The 19,449-nt window shown below is 48.3% G+C and overlaps 1 protein-coding gene across 1 annotated transcript in view; it reads left to right on the top strand.

The window, feature by feature from the left end:
- LOC140904241 (uncharacterized) overlaps positions 1-19,449 on the top strand; it is a 283,075-nt gene that overhangs the window by 18,379 nt on the left and 245,247 nt on the right. Inside the window, exons 3-4 of the mRNA XM_078850896.1 lie at positions 8,673-8,786; positions 9,137-10,646. Of these exons, the coding sequence (XP_078707022.1) occupies positions 8,673-8,786; positions 9,137-10,646 (1,624 nt within the window). The remainder of the gene's footprint in view (positions 1-8,672; positions 8,787-9,136; positions 10,647-19,449) is intronic.

Here is a 19,449-nt window from a genome sequence, read left to right as displayed (position 1 = left end):
GGAAGTAAGGTGTAGGCTGGATCTCCCATGAGTACTACGGGCATTTCAACATCCCACATTGGGATCTTCTGGTCTGGAAAGAAAGTCCCTGCTTGCAGCTTGCTATAGACGCTAGTGTTCTTGAAGATGCGGGTGTCATGCACCTCCCCTGACCACCCTGCTTTGATATCAGTGAAACAACCCCCGTGATCCACAAGCACCCTACAATACCACACAGAAGTAGCCCTTTCTATTGATGTGCTCCATTGCAAGATGGTCTGGGGCCAAAATTGGGATATGCATGCCATCTGCCACCCCAGAACAGTTAAGGAATCCCATTCCTTCAAAGCCATCCACTATTTCATGCACATTTCCCAGAGTCACAGTCCTTCATAGCAGTATGTGATGAATGGCCTTGCACACTTGTGTAAACATGACCCCCACGCTCAACTTCCCAACTCCAAACTGATTCATGACCAACCTGTAGTAGCTGGAGCCAACTTCCACACAGCAATTGCCACGTGCTTCTCCACCGAGAGAACGGCTCTCATTTTGGTGTCCTTGCAGCACAGGGCAGAGGTGAGCTCTGCTCACAGTTCCAGGAAGTTGGCTTTGTGCATCCAAAAGTTTTTCAGCCACTGCTCCTCATCCTAGACCTGTATAAAAGTATGATCCCACCACTCAGTGCTTGTTTCCCGAGCGCAGTAGCAAAGGTCCACTGTGTGCAGCTGCTCCATGAATGCCAAAAGTAATCTGGAATGGTTTCTTTCCATGGCACACAGCAGGACAGGCTCCTTGGATTCCTATTCAGATTTGCAGCTGATGAAATACTGTATGATTAGCCACATTGCCTAACCACGATGCCAGGGCACTAGGAATGTGCCTGGCGGGCAATAAACCTGGCTGAGTGCCTTTGACACTGAACCGTGCTTGTGTCTGTCTTTTTTATAAGTAACATTGAGGTCTGCTGAATTAACATGCTGCGCTATTTACTAATTACATTAACATTTTAAGGACAGAAGCAGAGGGCACCCTGAACACCATTACTAAGGCAATGACATTTTAGCCTTTAGCACTTAACGACACTGGTTAGTACTATCGAGGTTTGCTGAACCAATTCTCTGTGCAAAGCTAAACAGCACAAAGAAAGAACACGCCCACCCACCAGCCAACTGACAACTGTGGGGAAGGAAAGAACACAAGGAATGGGTACTCCTTGGGTCGCAGGAGGTGGGGAGGGCTGAGATTGGTGAGAAGAAGGGGACCGGGTATCATAGCTACACCTCTGTTCCCTTCCAGGTGACAGAGTGCCCACCCCCACGAAGCTGTCAGGCCTCTTGCTTTTCTGGAATACTCCTGCTCCCAGCCAGAGCCCTGGGTGACAATAACTGGCATATCAGCTGTGCTTACCCAACAACTCAGGTTGAGTGCAAACACCTTTGAGAGTCTGGGATCAGGGGTGTAGAGTGACAAAACAAGTTTCTTCAAACCACAGTCATGTTTATTTTGCACAGGAAAAAAGCATAAGAGCAAAAAGGATTTTAAACTAACTGTTTTCACACATGCCTGTCTTACCTAAAAGACTGTCATCCCCAGTCATCAGATAGGCAGGTCTCGCTTCTTCAGACACCCCAGCAGGGTCCCTGAGTTTCTGTCTCACTTCTCCAAATAATTATCTGAGCAGCCAGCCTCCTCTATAGAGGGAGTCCCTGTTTTGGGTCCCAGGCCTGGCGCAGCTCATGAAACCCAGTTCTGTAAGTTGGCTGGAGAAAGGAAGTAGAATATTCAAAGCAAATAGTTCGGGCATTGTTTCTTAGAAAGGGACTGCCAAGGTGTGACTCATCATGAGCCATTCACCTTCCCTTTCTGCTCATTTTCTTACAGGCCTCTCCCCCCCCCCCCATTAAACTAATCAAATTATTCACACAGTAAATATCCCAATATCCAGGTCAACATACAGAATTCATCAGCATTACAGAGCAGCTCCAACTTTGTCATGGGGGGGTTGGGGTGGAGAAATTGGGCCAAGGAACACCTGGGAAATGTGTGGAGGGGGTCAGTGTGACATAGGGGAGATTTTGGGACTATGGTTCCATAGCATTATGGAATCATTGGACTGGAAGGGACCTCGAGAGGTCATTTAGTCCAGTCCCCTGCACTCGTGGCAGGGCTAAGTATTATCTAGACCATCCCTGACAGGTGTTTGTCCAGCCTGCTCTTAAAATTCCCAATGATGGAGATTCTACAACCTCCCTCGGTGATTTATTCCAGTGCTTAACCACCCTGACAGTTAGGAAGTTTCCAAATGTCCAATCTAAACCTCCCTTGCTGCAATTTAAGCCCCTTGCTTCTTGTCCTATCCTCAGAAGTTAAGAAGAACAATTCTTCTCCCTCCTCCTTGTAACAACCTTTTATGTACTTGAAAACTGTTATCCTGGCCCCTCTCAGTCTTCTCTTCTCCAGACTAAACAAACCCAATTTTTTCAATCTTCCCTCATAGCTCATGTTTTCTAGACCTTTAATCATTTTTGTTGCTCTTCTCTGGACTATCTCCAATTTGGCCACATCTTTCCTGAAATATGGCACCCAGAACTAGACACAATACTCCAGTCAAGGATTAATCAGCACAGCATAAAGAGGAAGAATTATTTCTCGTGTCTTGCTTACAATACTCCTGCTAATACAAAAAACCTGAACATCTTTCTGGGATGTAATAGTGTTACACTTTCAACTCATATTTAGCTTGTGATCCACTATGACCCCCAGATCCCTTTCTGCAGTACTCCTTCCTAGGCAGTCATTTCCCATTTTGTAGGAGTGCAACTAATTGTTCCTTCCTAAATGGAGTACTTTGCATTTGTCTGTATTGAATTTCATCCTATTTACTTCAGATCATTTCTCCAGTTTGTCTGGATCATTTTGAATTTTAATCCTATCCTCCAAAGCACTTGCAACCCCTCCCAGCTTGGTATTGTCCACAAACTTTATAAGTGTACTCTCTATGCCATTATTGAAATCATTGATGAAGATATTGAACAGAACCGGACCCAGAATCGATCCCTGTGGGACCCCACTCATTATGCCTTTCTGGCATGACTGTGAATCACCAATAACCATTCTCTGGGAATGGTTTTCCAACCAGTTTTGCACCCAGCTTATAGTAGCTCCATCTAGGTTGCATTTCCCTAGTTTGTTTATGAGAAGGTCATGTGAGACAGTGTCAAAAGCTTTACTAAATTCAAAATATACCACATCTACCTCTTCCCCCCAACCACAAGGCTTGTTACCCTGTGAAAGAAAGCTAACTATCAGGTTGGTTTGACACAATTTGTTCTTGACAAATCCATGCCAACTGTTACTTATCACCTTGTCATCTTCTAGATGTTTGCAAATTGATTGCTTAATTATTTGCTCCATTATCTTTCCGGGTATAGAAGTTAAGCTGTAATTCTCTGGGTTGTCCTTATTTCACTTTTTATAGATTGGCACTATATTTGCCCTTTTCTAGTCTTCTGGAATCTCTCCCACCTTCCATGACTTTTCAGAGATAAATCGTTAATGGCTCAGATATCTCCTCAGTCAGCAACTTGAGTGTTCTAGGATGCATTTAATCAGGCTCTGGTGACTTGGAGACATCTAACTTTCTAAATAATTTTTAACTTGTTCTTTGCCAAATTTAGCCTCTGATCCTACCTCATTTTCACTGGCATTCACTATGTTAGACGTCCAATCAACACCAGCCTTCTTGGTGAAAACTGAAAAAAGAAGTCATTAGTACCTTTGCCGTTTCCACATTTTCTGTTATTATCACCGCCCCCCCCCCAACCCCCCATTGAGTAACAGGCCTACCCTGTCCTTGGTCTTCCTCTTGCTTCTAATGTATTTGTAGAATGTTTTCGTATTACCATTTATGTCTCTAGCTAGTTTGATCTCATTTTGTGCTTTGGCCTTTCTAATTGTGTCCCTACAAACTTGTGTTATATGTTTTTATTCAACCTTTGTAATTTGACCTAGTTTCCACTTTTTGTAGGACTCTTATTTTTAGATCATTGAAGATCTTTTCGTTAAGCCAGGGTGGTCTCTTGCCACATTTCCTATCTCTCCTACACAGTGGGATAGTTTGCTCTTGTGCTCTTAATAATGTCTCTTTGAAAAACTGCCAACTGTCTTCAGTTGTTTTTCCCCTTAGACTTGCTTCCCATGGGATCTTACCTACCAGCTGAGTTTGCTAAAGTCTGCCTTCTTGAAATCCATTGTCTTTATTTTGCTGTTCTCCTTCCTACCATTCCTTAGAATCACGAACGCTACCATTTCATGATCACATTCACCCAAGCTGCCTTCCACTTCCAAATTCTCAACCAGTTCCTCCTTATTTGTCAAAATCAAATCTAGAACAGCTTCTCCCCTAGTAGCTTTCTCCACCTTCTGAAATAAAAAATTGTCTCCAATACATTCCAAGAACTTATTGGGTAATCTGGGCCCTGCTGTGTTGTTTTCCCAACAGATGTCTGGGGAGTTGAAGTCCCGCATTACCACCAAGTCCTGGGCTTTGGATGATTTTGTTAGTTGTTTAAAAAAGCTTCATCCATCTCTTCTTCCCGGTTAGGTGGTCTGTAGTAGACCCCTGCCATGACATCACCCTCGTTTTTACCCCTTTTAGCCGTACCCAGAGACTTTCAACAAGTCTGTCTCCTATTTCCATCTCAACCTCAGTTCAAGTGTAGACATTCTTAATATATAAAGCAACACTTCCTCCCTTTCCCCCTGCCTGTCCTTCCTGAGCAAGCTGTACCCTTCTATGCTAATATTCCACGTGTATTATCCCAGCAATCTGTGATGCAAACTATGTCATAGTTGTGTTTATTTACCAGCATTTTGGGTTCTTCCTGCTTATTCCCCATACTTCTCACATTAGTATACAGACATCTAAGGTATTGATTTGATCCCCCACCAGCCCAGTTCTGTCTTGTCTCTCCCTTATTTCTGCTATAACAGCCCATTCTCTCCACAGATTCCGACCCTTCTCCCAGATCTCCATGTTTTTGACTTACCTGTGGGCTTTGGTCACCTGCCGCCTTCAAACCTAGTTTAAAGCCGTTCTCACTGGGTTAGCAAATATGCTCTTCCCCTTCTTCGATAGGTGGACCCCATCTCTGCTTTACAGTCCTTCTTCCTGGAACAGCATCCCATGGGCAAGGAAGCGGAAACCCTCCTGGCGACACCATCCTCACAGCCAGGCATTTACCTCCAGGATGCAGCTGTCTCTGCCTAGGCCCCTACCCTTGCCTGAAAGGGTTGAAGAGACCACCATGTGCATGCCCAACTCTTTCACCTGTACTCCCAGAGCCCTGTAGTCACTTTCTGATCTGCTGAGGGTCTTACCTTGCAGTATCATTAGTGCCCACATGGATAAGTAGCATGGGGTAGTAGTCAGAGGGCTGGATGATCCTCGACAATCCCCCCATAACATCTTGGATACGGGCCCCTGGCAGGCAGCATACCTCCTGGGATGCCATGTCAGGCTGACAGATGGGTGCCTCTGTCCCCCTCAGGTCTCCAACCACCACTACCCTATGTTTCCTCCTGGGAGTGGAGACGGTGATCCTCCCAGCCTTGGGGAAACATGGCTTCTCCTCCACCACCTTTTGGGGGGCCTCATCACTCAATGCCAGGGCAGCATATCGGTTTTCCAACACCATGGTGGGTGGGTTGGGAGTAGGGGTGGAGCACTGCCTGCTGCCAGAAGTAACCAGCAGCCAGTGTCCTCCCTGTGACAGAGCCATGCCCTCCTCCCCCGATGGTGAGACAGCAGTTCTCTGTAGCTGGATAGCTTCCTCAGCCTTGAATGTCTCCATATGAATACTCTCAAGGAATTCCTTGTGGGCATGTATGCTCCTCAGCCTGCCTACCTCCTTCTGTAGCTCTCCCACCTACTTCCTGAGATTTTCCATCAGCAGGTACCTTTCACACTGGATGGTCCCCCTGTTGCCCTAGATTTCGGGGGTGTCTATACCCCCAGAATGCGATTAAGCTAATTGCATCCATATTATATGCACTCAGCCACTATGAATTAATGAAATAGAACACCACATAGTTAAGGGTTAATTTGGAGACAGGCTTTCAGACGCAAGGTCATAACTACTGGCAGTTTTGCTAATCAGTATGGGAGGAAGGGAAGAAAACATAAATAACAGAGAGTGAAAGAAACTATGTGGATGGACAGGCTTGAGTCTAGATGCCTCTGATAGTAAAAGTTTATTGAAAGTTAGGAAAAGGGATGATTTAGTAGGGGTCATTATGACCTATATGTTTTGTAGAAGTTAGTTATAAAAAGTTTAGATAATAGAGTGTATTTGGGAGCAGTCCTTGGGAGCTATGCTGGTAGAGACATTTTCCTGATAGCTTTACTCCCCAGCAGGGAGGCGTTTGGCCAGTACTGACCTGTCATTGATGAGCCACACCATATCAGAATATAGGTAAATACCTGGGATGTTCTAAATCTATTGCTTATGTCTGTCTGTGATTAAATCTAAGCAACCACAGTGTTAGACAAAAACATGCTTACTTACATTACTCCTTGATCAGACAGAATTGCTGAGTTCCTGTTGACTTATTCCTTACACCGCCTGGAGTGAAATAGTTAAATCACCCCTATTGGGGGTTCTGATAACCCTAGATAACACCCCAACCTGGCTTTCTGTGAGTGGGAAACCCTTGTGATTATATTACATCTCCCTCCCACAAAATCCCTCTCAAACTCCCCTGTTTGCAATCCCCTCTACACTAGCTCCCCTTCATCGCTTAGCCTCTGGCTTTTAAGGTCTTCTCTCCTAGGTCAGTTTACACCTTTGTTAATCACACAGCAGGAGGGTGATCACAAGGCTGATTGAGGCTGATCAAAGATGATCAAGGATGATTTAGGGAACAGAGGCTCAAAGAGTCCTGGGACACACAATCCCAACTGACCCAGTAACTGAAATAACCTGAAAGAGAAAGAAATACACAGACAGACAGACAGACAAACAAACTCACTCACCCCAAGAGTAGTACTCGCATCTTGTTCGTTCAGCAGGGGGGGATCTCCTTCTTCCCCCTCTCAAACTCCCATTTCCAGTCCCCTGTTCACCATCAGGGAATCCCACACCATAAACACAGAATCTGGATTCTGCCAGAGACAACTGGTATCTGCTGAGATGGGGGGGGTGTCACACTTTAAATATTTGTCGCCCACCAACAGCTTGAGTCACACACCCCCAAGTATGCTTCCCCCTTACCCTCAGCGGCTCCTCCCTGCGGCTCCCAGGTGTTAGCTCAGTGTGGAGAGGAAGCAGCAAACAGCTGGGAGCCGCAGGGAGGGGCCACGGCTTTAGCTCTATGCGGAGAAGCAGCAGCAAAAGCAGCAGCTCTCCCTGCAGCTCCCAGCTGTTTGCTGCTGCCTCTCCCCATGGCCACAACTCCCAGCTTGCCGGCTCCAGTAGCGGCCATGTAGGGAGGGGGCCTGGTGGCACCATGTAACCAAGCAGGGCCAGCAAACCCTTGTAAAAAACTGGGGAGCCCCCCCCATGCTTCACCTCTGGCTTCTGCCCAGCAAGGAGGGGGGCTCCAGCCCCATGGGGCATGCCTGCTGGGGCTCAGGGATTCAGCAAGAGCAAGGCTGAAGCCCTGAGCCCCAGAAGGTGCGCCCCAGTTCTTGAGATGCTGAAGGTTGTCATATGCAACTCAGAGGGTCAGTAAGATTGGCCACCCCGATATGGAGTCTGCACTCTCTCCTTATGATAGTCCAGTTTCACTTTATTTGACATACTTCTTTCAAATGTTATTATTTTCACTCTTCTTCTCTCTCTGTGGCTCAGTGACTTCCCCGCTTCCTCCGCCCTCATATCTTTTCCCTATGCCCTGTGGCCCAGGCACCTTTGCTGAAATCTTACGTTCCTTGCACTGACAATATGCTCCATCCCTGCCACAAACATGTGCTTTCTAGTGATGTCATCGGAAACTTCTGGGGACTGAAAGGGTCTCACTTCATCCACTCTCTTTCTGTAGCAACCACAATCTGTTTTCCCTGTAGGTTCCTGGGATCTTTGAGTCGGTCCCTCCTAAAGTCACATGGCCTGATTCTTCTTTTTCACATTCTCCTTTCCCAGAGGAATCAGAGTCTGTTGCATCTAAATTATAGTATTTAATTCACTAGAGTTATCCACACACTGGGGGATATTTATATACTCCCTTCCATTTCTCCTGACTTACTAGAGTCCCTATTTCCTCAAAATGGGCTTTCCTGACATATAATACCGCTGACTTACTGCATTATGGGACCTCTGGGCTCCCTCTTCTTCCTTACTGTGCTGAACCCCACCAGCCAATACTCACCTCTTCCAGATCTCCTAGTCTCTGGTCTTCTCTCTGTCAGAAAGAAGCATTTCTAGAGGGACTTCCCTACTGTCCGGAACCTTCACTGTCTGGGACTTGGAATCTCTGTGTTTTAGGAGCCTCTTTGATGATGAGTGTCTGGCTCTGTGTGTTCACAGGAGCGATGGGGATGGTTAAATCCACCAAAAGCAGAGTGTCCAGCACCTTTGAGCAACTTAGGAGCTGGCTCTGGTTACTGGCTGGGGTTAAAATAATAGAACACTTTTTTCTGACAAGCGTCCCATGTATTCAACTGATGTCCCTTGTTTTCTTCCCCTGAGCAGGGTTTCCAGTTTCCAAACCTGATGTGATCTCCCAGCTGGAAAAAGGGGAAGAGCCGTGGGTCTCAGAAATCCAGGACTCAGAGGAACAAGGGATCCTGAGAGGTGCCTGCACAGGTGAGGCATCATTAAACCAACTCAAAAACTGTCAGTGCCTGAAGGAAAGAGCTGGGATTCCCTACAAAGACCTTGTGAACTCTCTGAATTCAGGATTTTCCCCAGCATGTGTCATACCCTCAGGGCAGATATTGCTCATGACTTCCTACCTATCGTGACTGACATTTAGCTTCTTCCCTGACCTGCTGTCATCCTGAGTGTTTGAATAGGATGTGGAAACAAAATTTCTCCCCTTTTCTCTCCCTTATGGGGAAAAAAGTTTAGGTAATTCAGTTCCTGATTCTTCCCCATCTCTCCAGCACATCTCTCCCATTTTCCATTCCTGTTTGTGGTTTCTCTGTCTATCCCAGCAGGTGATGAGATGGTGAGTGAGAAGGAGGGTCAGAATCTTCAGCAGATGGATGCTGAGCAAGTGGAATCACACAGGATGTTATTGCAGAGATCCAAAGGGAATGTGTCCAGATGTCTTGAGGAAGGAAAACTGTATGAGAGTCAGCACAGGCCAGAGAGCCAGCCAGGGGAGAAAGAGGGTAAATCCATTACTTGTCAGGCAACTCACAAAGACCTCAGGGGAACCACAGGACAGCACACAAACCTCACAGAAGAGGGAAAAAACACATGCACTGAGTGTGGGAAAAACTTCCGAGGACGCTCAGGCCTTAGTAATCATAAGAGAATCCATACGGGAGAGAGACCCTATGAATGCAGTGAGTGCGGGAAAACCTTCACTCAGAGTTCTCACCTCATTAGACATGAGAGAATCCACACTCGGGAGAGACCCTACGAATGCTGTGAGTGCAGGAAAAGCTTCACTCGGAACTCAGACCTTATTACACATCAGAGGATCCACACAGGGGAGCGGCCCTACGTATGCTCTGTGTGTGGGAAAACCTTCGCTCAGCGCTCAGCCCTTACTAAACATCAGAGGATCCACACTGGGGAGAGACCCTATGAATGCAGCGAGTGCGGGAAAAGCTATACTCGGAGCTCAGACCTTATTACACATCAGAGGATCCACACAGGGGAGAGACCCTATGAATGCCGTGAGTGTGGGAAAACCTTTACTTGGCGCTCAGCCCTTACTACACATCAGAGTATCCACACAGGGGAGAGACCCTATGAATGCCGTGAGTGTGGGGAAACCTTTGCTCAGCGCTCAGCTCATATTAGACACCAGAAAATCCATGCAGGGGAAAGGCCCTATGAATGCTGTGAGTGTAGGAAAAGCTTTACTGAGAGCTCACACCTTATCACACACCAGCGAATCCACACAGGAGAGAAGCCCTACGAATGCGGTGAGTGCGGGAAGCGGTTCAGCCAGAGCTCGTACCTTACTAAACATCAGAGAATCCACACGGGAGAGAGACCCTATGGATGCCGTGAGTGCGGGAAACGGTTCACTGATCACTCTAGCCTTACTAAACATCAGAGAATCCACACCGGGGAGCGGCCCTATGAATGTGGTCAGTGCGGGAAAAGCTTCACTGAGAGTTCACACCTTATTACACATCAGAGAATCCACGCCGGCGGACGCTGCCACGAATGCAGCGAGTGCGGGAAAAGCTTCACTGAGCACTCAACCCTTACCAAACATCAGCGCGTCCACACAAGAGAGAAACACCATCAGTGCACTGAGTGCGGGAAAACCTTCTCGCAACGCTCACACCTTATGAATCATGGGAGAATCCACACCGGGGAGAGGCCCTACGAATGCAGCGAGTGCGGGAAAACCTTCACTTGGCACTCAGCCCTTAGACATCAGAGAATCCACAGTGGGGAGAGACCCTATGAATGCAGCGAGTGCGGGAAATGCTTTACTGAGAGCTCACAACTTGCTAGGCATCAGAAATTCCACAAGGGAAATGATAAACCATAAAAACCATATCCAGGGCTCACAAATGATTTTTTCCCCTTTAATACTTTTTCCTAATTCTGACATCAAGACCGTTAAGGCTGCCTGCACCATTTGCTTCACCATGGTCCCTCAGCACCCCATGTGGTTTCCCATTTTTGTTTTTTACAGCTTGCCCTTCTTTGGGGTGAATCTCATGGGCCTTTCTGTAAAACTCCATAGTCCTATGACTCAGGGGAATGTGTGGCCCTCCTGCCAGGCATGTCAGTCAGCTCAAGGTGTGGGAGATACGGGTCTAGCTATATCAACATAAAATCTACCCGGGCTTCATCCCCAGTAGGATTTTCTGTGGAGTTAGGTAGCTCTCATTAGCTATCCTGATGTAAAAGCCCAACTATTCTTACAGTAATGACATAGACCATATCTAGGGTTATCGAGTTCATTTCCTTATGACCTGACCCAGCCTCCATCTCCTAGTCAAAGCCAATCTGGAGCATCACATTTATACTCTTCCTCCCATTGCAAAGTGACTGTTAAAGCCACGGAGTTCACCCTCTGGAACAGATCGTCTCATTCCCAGTTGTTCACACATTGGATTTGGGTGTGCTCAAGACGTTTTGTACCCTTTTTCCTCATTTAAATTACACGTAAATATAACAAAGAGCAGAAGCAGGGTGGGGGAAAGTGTGGTTTCAGCCTCTGGGGCACCTGAAGGGGATGGGTGATTCGCAGGGATTCCCTCCCGCAGCATCGCCCCAGCTGTGTTACCTTCTAAGTTTATCTTCTGCACTTTCTGCCTATCCACCTCCCAGAATGTCGATGCAGTGTCCTCAGCGCTCAGAGGCTAATACGCTTGAAGTCTAGAAAGGAGCTGTGATGCTATCAGGTTGCCAGCTCAGACCAAGGCAGCAGCCTAATTCACTCACATGTGAAGAGAAATCAACGGAGTGTCAAAAGGTATCCTACTGTGATCAGGCCAATTCACTTCTGTGTTGGTATATTTCAGAGGAAATGTAATGTTATTGTTCTTGCTTATCCATAAACCTGTTGGTTGCTATAACATTACATTATCTATGCCCCTATACCTAGTTAACCCTTGACCAAAAGCATGTGTTTGTATTAGGATGAGAATATACTTGATGTGTAAACTTCATTTCAACTAATGAAAGATTGCTTGGAATGCTCAAATGAATGCATAATGGTACTATTCTTGCATCGGGATTGGAGCCTTGGAGTGGTAAATGAAGAAGCATGCTGACGTCAAAGCATGGGTCATTGTGTTTGACACTGGGAAATCTACAAACTTAGCCCTGGTCCACACTACACAGTTATGTCATCGTAAGGCAGCTTATGTTGACCTAACTATGTCAGTGTACACACTACAGCCTTGCTCCTGCCAATGTAAAGGTCCCGTTACACTGACATAATAAATTCACCTCCATGAGAAGCATAGGGTTTACGTAGTTAGGGTGACGCAGTATCAGTGTAGACACTGTGTTACTTACATCGGCTCTTGGCTTACATCCGCTGGTGCCATGAAATTGATAAGAAGGCCCGGCTCCCCAGCCAGGCTGCTGCCAGGTCTCTGCTTCAAGCCAGGCTGACACCCAGGCTCCCAATTTTGGCGGCCACTCAAACTCCCAGCTGGGAGCCTGGACCCTGAGTGTGGATCTCCCCCCTGGAAGTGCTCTGGTGAGGACGTGCACCACCGACAGAAGGAGGGTAGTGTGGACATTAGCCACCTAGTTTGACTTACGATTATAGTGCAGACATGTCCTGAGTCTGTTAGTCAACAAAGGAAGAGGCCATGCTGTGATGAGAGCACTTGCCAGATTGCTTTCTGGAGATCAGGGAATAAGAATGAACCCTGGGAATGATCCCGTCTCTCTGAGCTGTTAGGCCACTTACAGGGAAGCATTCCAGATACAAGACAGAGATTCCCCAGAGTTGTTTTGGGTATCACTGGAGACTTTTGGACACTGGCAGATAACTACAGCTCTGCTATCATTTTGGACTTACAAACTTGGTCTCACCTGTATTTTACCTGTTTTAACCCGGAACTCTCATTTCCTTTTCTTAGCTAATAAATCTTGAGTTAGTTTACTAGAAGAGAAATTGGCTGCAGCATTGTCGTTGGTGTGAGATCAAGAGTATCCATTGACCTGTGGTATGTGACTGGCCCTTTGGGGCTGGGAGCGTCATGGGCTGCCCTGGCTTGGTGCTCTGGAACCACTCTGAATGAAGTTCAGACAGGACCCTTGTGTAGTGTGACATCCGTCAGGGCACACTCTTTAGAGAAAGCCTCCTCAGCTTCTGTGTCTCCTTGGGTCTGACCTCAGAGTGTCCAGCACCCCTGATCCATGCCATGAGCTCCCTGCAATGAGTCTACCTGAATAGGATACCTGGTGGGAGGATTACTTGCCCCCAAAGGGACCACGCGCCCCATCTTCGCAGTCACCAGTGACTCTTAGCCAGGATTATAAAACAGAAGGGTTTTTTTAGTCATCTGGAACACAGTGTAGAACGGATCTTGTAAGCACAGAAAGCAGGATGTTACAGCAAAGGCCATCTTGTGGGGGATCCAGAGCCCTGGGCTCTTCCATCTGAATCCCAAGCCAGGAGAATGACCAGCTTCTAGCAGTCCACCCTCAGTCATGCCTTGTTGCCCCTCCTCCATCCTTTGTCTCTTTTCCAGCCAAACTGGTCACCTGGCTTCCAACTGTCTCTTTGTTCTCCAGCTCCTTCGGCTGGCTCCTTGGGCATGATGGGCTCCAGCTATCAGTTGCCAGAATACAGAGTATCCAGGGGGCTCAGGCAGCTAGATAGCACTCACACCTGCCCTCCGGGGGCCCCTGCAAAGATCACACACCCATATTCCACCACCTAGATACTTGTGCAACACATAGGGGAAACTGAGGTACGCACAGTATTCTTGCATGTCGCAGAGCAAGTACGCCCCATCACCCTGGGGGTTGGGGCAAAGGGTGTGGTAGCCCTGCACTTAAGTCTATATGACTGCTCTTAGCCTTGGGGCTGCACGGCCCAATGGACAAAGTCAATAGGGCTCCCCTCAGCTGCAGGGAAGTGAGGCCCCATGGCCAGAATCAATAAGGGAGGTTTGGTGGACTGCCTACTCAAAGAGTAGGGGGACCCAAGCCCTCCCTGCTCCACTGGGTCCCAGCCCAGGGCCCTGGCGGTGGCAAATCTGCCCGAAACACACTGATGTTGCAGGAACACTGGCTAGTCCCTCCCTGCAATGCTTATTAAATTCAGTCATTTGTCAGATATGTCCTATGTGGTGGATCTAAAGTTCCCGCTCTGCTGATGACTCATGGGGTGGTCACGGCAGGTCCACAGGAGCTCCTGTTGTTGAGGGTTTTTTCCACTTTGTTCTCTTTAAAAATATCCATCCCTGGTGCTACTCAGCACGTGCTCAAGAATTCCTTCAGCCTCCCTCTGGGATCGGGGCCCTTGATTCTTCTGGGTGCTGCACAATCAACGACTCAAATGCCATCTTGCTCATGGGTGAAGCTGGCCTCCTCTCACACAGCTGTTAGGAGAGCCAACTTTAGGATACTGTTATCACCAATACTATAAAATTGCAAGGAATCTGACCAGATATTCCACGGGAGGTATTTGTGAAAATGTTATGATTTGCCAAATATGATGATCTTGTTTATGTTTGTATCACCTTTGTATTGTGAGTTATAGATATGGAGGTTATAGCTGTATTTTGAACTTGTGCTGTGCATATGAGTGACACCCCCAGACAGATTTGCGTCAGCACTGCCTAGCCTGTTTGATGGCCCATCAACAGTCATCAGCTGTACAATGAACCCATTGAAAAAGCCAGTGACTAACACCTTACAAGTCAGCAAGGCACATGGTCTGCTTATGGACATAACTGTAAGCCTTTTCCATGCCATGTGCTGTGAAGCTTGTGTTTGGGGCAGGAAGTACAGGCCACATGGCAAAAGGAATATAAAGGGCAGCTGCATCATCTCTATTTTGTCTTCATTCCTGCTTCTTCCTCTTTTCTACAAACAAAGATCTGAACAAAGGACTGAATGACTCATCCAAGTTGTGGATGTGTTTCAGAGGGACTTTCAAGCCAGCAAACTCACCAACACTGCTGAGAACCTGATATATGGACTCTGAAGTCTCTGTATGTGTCTGAGTGTTTTATCATTCAACAGCTCTCTTCTTGTTCTTTCTTTTTTCCTTATAAACCTTTAGTTTTAGGTGCTAAAGGATTAGCTGGCAGCTTGGTACTTAGGGTAAGATACAACCTAATACTGACCTGGTAACATGGCTGACCCTTTGGGGTCAGAAGGTCATTGTGTATATGTGAGCAGAGTTTTAAAATAACTTCTCACTGTACTGGAGGTAGGTACTGACTGGAATGCAATAAACGGGGCAGCGTGGTTTCTTTTTTTAGCTTCTTGATAACCAGTGGGGGGGGGGGGGGATCAGAAGCACAGTTTGTGACTGATGGAAGAGTTTAACTTCCGTGTTGACCACCAGTTCTGAGAGTATCTGCTCTCCCTTTTGCAGCCTGCCCTGAACTTGGCATTTTCAGGGAGGGCTGCCCCAGGCACCAAAGAGTCACACCAGGCACTCCACCCCGCAGGTGATTACACATAATACACTCAGCTGTGAGAGCCTCATTGGTGTATGTGCTTGTGAATTTCCTCTTCCTTCCCCTTTATAGCTACTCTTCTCTATAGGACTGAAGTCTACCTCAGCATTACATAGTTACGTTTGCATGGAGGTGGAATAAAAATCTACTTACGGAAAGTGAATGAATCTTTATTGTCCTCCAACACACGGTGACTGTTGCTAACATCCGGAGACAGTAGCAATAGGTGCATGTGCGTTGTCAGAGCAGTGTACACAGAACAGTCATTACAAGGTTCATACCATGGTACAAAAAACCAGTGCCAGCAACACACATTACTGGGGCTCACTGTTAAAATGCTCCTTCAAAGCCTACCTGATCCAAATAGCTCCCTGCTGAGCCTCTCTTACAGACCTGGTATCTGGCTGCTCAAAATCAGCTGGCAGCTGTTCAACTTCCATGCTCCACCCTTAAGAAAACTTCTTCCCCTTTACGTCACAGATATGAAGCGTACAGCAGACAGTTATGACTGTGGGGATATTGCCCTCACTGAGATCTGACTTCCTGAGGAGACACCACGAGTGACCTTTCAAATGGCCACAGGCACATTCACCAGTCATTCTACACCCACTGAGCCTGTTGTTCAAGCTCTCCTTGCTGCTGTGAAGGTGGCCGGTGGCCGGCTTCATGAGCCACGAGAGCAAGGGTTAGGCTGGGTCTCCCAGGATCACTACTGGCATTTTCACCCTCTGGTCTGGAAAGAAAGTCCCTGCTTGCAGCTTTCTGTACAGGCCTGTGTTTCTAAAGAGGCGTGGGGAATCTTCTGGTCCCCCAGAAGTATCACCGCAAACTACTGTACCTGGCCCATGACATCCCCCTCGCAGGGCACCAGGGAATCCGGCGCACCCGGCAGAGGTTGCTACAGAACTTTTACTGGCCCGGGGTCTTTACCACGGTCCGGCAGTATTGCTGATCCTGTGACCCCTGTCAGAGGGTGGGGAAGGCCCGGGACAAGAGGAAAGCGGCTTTGAGACCTTTGCCCATCATAGAGGAGCCTTTCCAAAAGGTGGCCATGGACATCGTGGGGCCTCTCAGCAAGACGACCCGGTCGGGGAAGAAATACATTCTGGTGGTGGTAGATTTTGCTACCTTGAGGCAGTGGCCTTGTCTTCTATCAAAGCAGACACAGTGGCAGATGCGCTGCTGACAATTTTCAGCCAAATGGGGTCCTCCAACGATATCTTGACAGACCAAGGATCCAACTTCATGTCAGCCCTGTTCCGGTGCTTGGGGGAGAAATGTGGGGTCCGGCACATCTGGGCCTCAGCGTAACACCCCCAATCCAATGGGCTGGGGGAGAGGTTCAATGGGACGCTAAAGATGATGCTGAAAACCTTTATGAACCAGCACCCGCAGGACTGGGACAAGTACTTACCTCACCTGCTGTTTGCGTACAGGGAAGTGCCCCAGGAGTCTACCAGGTTTTTGCCTTTTGAACTGTTATATGGAAGAAGGATAAGGGGGCCCCTGGACCTGATGAGAGATTAATGGGAGGGGATGGTCACTCCCAATGGAGAATCAGTGGTGGAGTATGTCCTGAGCTTCCGAGAAAGACTTGCTGAGCTCATGGGCTTGGCCAAGGAAGCCCAGAGGAAGCAGAAGGTCTGGTATGATCTCATGGCATGGGACTGCGCCTATGCCACCGAAGGCCAGGTGATGGTTCTGTTCCCCAGGAGAAGAAACAAACTACAAACTACCTGGGAAGGCCTTTGTCAAGCAACTAAATGAGGTAAACTATGTGGTGGAGCTGTCTAACCAGGCACACTGCCACCAGGTGTACCATGTTGTTATGATGAAGCCATATTATGAAAGGGGGACTGTGGTGTTGGCCGTGTGTGGACAGTGGGAGGAGCAGGGAGATGACCCCTTAGTAGATCTATTCCCTGAGACAGAAGCTCGCTCCTCCCTGGAAACAATTCCCCTCTCTGCTCAGCTAACCCCTGCCCAGCAAGCTGAGGTCAGGGAGGTGCTGCATCCGTACCGACAGCTGCTTTCCAACCAGCCTGGACTCACTAATCAGACTGTCCACCGGGTGCAGACAGGATCACACCCGCCTATAAGATGCTCCCCCTTCTGAGTCACAGGGAAAACTACTCAGGACCTGGAAAGAGAGGTCCGGGACATGCTGGCTTTGGGGGTGATCCAGCCATCTGCCAGCCCTTGGGCCTCACCGGTGGTGCTGGTCCCCAAAAAGGACAGGTCGGTCCGGTTCTGTGTGGACTATCGGAAGCTCAATGCCATCACTATATCTGATGCCCACCCCATGTCCAGGCTGATGAGCTCCTTGACAAGCTGGGAGGAGCCCGGTACCTTACCACCATGGATCTTACAAAGGGCTACTGGCCAGTGCAACTGGATGCAAATACCAGGCTGAAAATGGCCTTTAGCACCCGTCTGGGGCTCTGAGTTCCTGACCCTGCCTTTCAGCCTCAAGGGGGTACCGGCCACCTTCCAGCACCTGGTGGATCAGCACTGAGGGGGATGGAGAGTTTTGCCGGGGCGTATATTGACAATATCTGTGTCTTTAGCCAGACCTGGGAGGACCATGTGTCCCAAGTTAGACAAGTGCTGGACTGACTCCAGAGGGCTGGGCTGACCATAAAAGCTGAGACGTGCCAGGTGGGGATGGCCAAAGTATCTTACCTGGGCCACCGGGTGAGGAGCGGCTGCCTAAAGCCAGAACCAGCCAAGGTGGAGGCGATCAGAGATTGACCACTCCCCAAACCAAAAAGCAGGTCCAAGCCTTTATTGGGATGGCAGGGTATTATCAAAGATTTGTGCCACACTTTAGCTCAATAGCCACCCCCATCACTGGGTATGCAAGAAGGGGAAGCCAGACAAGGTGGTCTGGACTGAGGAATGCCAGGAGGCTCTCTGTGCATTGAAGGAGACTCAGGTCAGTGGCCCAGTTCTGGGAAACCCAGACTTTGACAAGCCCTTTATGGTGTTCACCAATGCCTCAGACACAGGGCTGGGGGGCAGTGTTAATGCAGGTTGATGAAAAGGGGGAGAGACATCCCAATGTGTACTTGAGCAAGAAGTTGTTACCTTGGGAGCAAAACTACATGGCTATAGAGAAGGAGTGCCTGGCCATGGTGCGGGCCCTTAAGAAACTAGAGCCATATCTATTTGGGCGACACTTCACCGTGTACACCGACCACCCTCCCCTGACCTGGCTGCACCAGATGAAAGGAGCCAACGCCAAGCTCCTGAGGTGGAGCCTGCTCCTGCAGGATGATGATATGGACGTGGTCCATGTGAAGGGAAGCGCCAACAGGTTCGAGTGACCCCGCTCAGTTCAGTCTCAAATGGGAGAAGAGATGTGACGGAGCAGGGAGTGGGGAGTGTTGGCCTGGTGATGTTACATGGGAATTTCACTAGATTACTGTCTGTATTAATATTAGATGGTGGTGAGATATCAGGGTGTGACTTCACTTGAGGGATGATACGTGAGCATATAATCTGAGCCCAGGAGGGGTTGGGGCCAGGTGACACCTTCTGCCTGGGAAACTGGACAAAGGCTGGCGGAAGAGCTGGGGGGTGGCTGGGTGAGGCAGCAGGAAGGGGTTTCGGTTTTGGAGCTGACTGGGGAAATGGAGGGAAGCCCAGCCCCGGGCTTTGGGCTCCCCACCCCCCAAGATGGACCTGATGGAGGGGTCCTGTTTCCTGTACCTAAAGCTCTGCTTTGGACTGTGTTCCTGTCATCTAATAAACCTTCTGTGTTACTGTCTGGCTGAGAGTCATGGTGAATTGCAGGAAGTGGGGGGTGCAGGGCCCTGACTGCCCTACACTCTATAACAATGAGTACTTGGTAAAATAGAAATGAAATAGCAGAATGATATGCATCTGCACAGTAACAAAGCTAAATGATGAAGTGATAAGAGTATTTCAGGGAATCCCAGCAGCAGAGAAGACAAATTTGTGAACGGCTACGAGACTTTACGCAGTCAGACACACTGACAAGGGGTTCTGTGTTTCTGTAAAGTATTTCACTGAATCAAGTCTCCTACAGCATCTCAGTAGGTCACATCAGATCAGACAGAGAGGCGCTGCAGTGATGAGCATTGGGATGCCTGTGCCTTTAAGAACCCAGCCCTGGGAAGCCCACTCTGAGAGGTGCTGCCTGTGGGAGG

The sequence above is a fragment of the Lepidochelys kempii genome, chromosome 28 (assembly GCF_965140285.1).
Source record: "Lepidochelys kempii isolate rLepKem1 chromosome 28, rLepKem1.hap1, whole genome shotgun sequence".
In the NCBI taxonomy this organism is placed as follows: domain Eukaryota; kingdom Metazoa; phylum Chordata; order Testudines; family Cheloniidae; genus Lepidochelys; species Lepidochelys kempii.
This window is presented reverse-complemented; position numbering and strand designations above follow the sequence as displayed.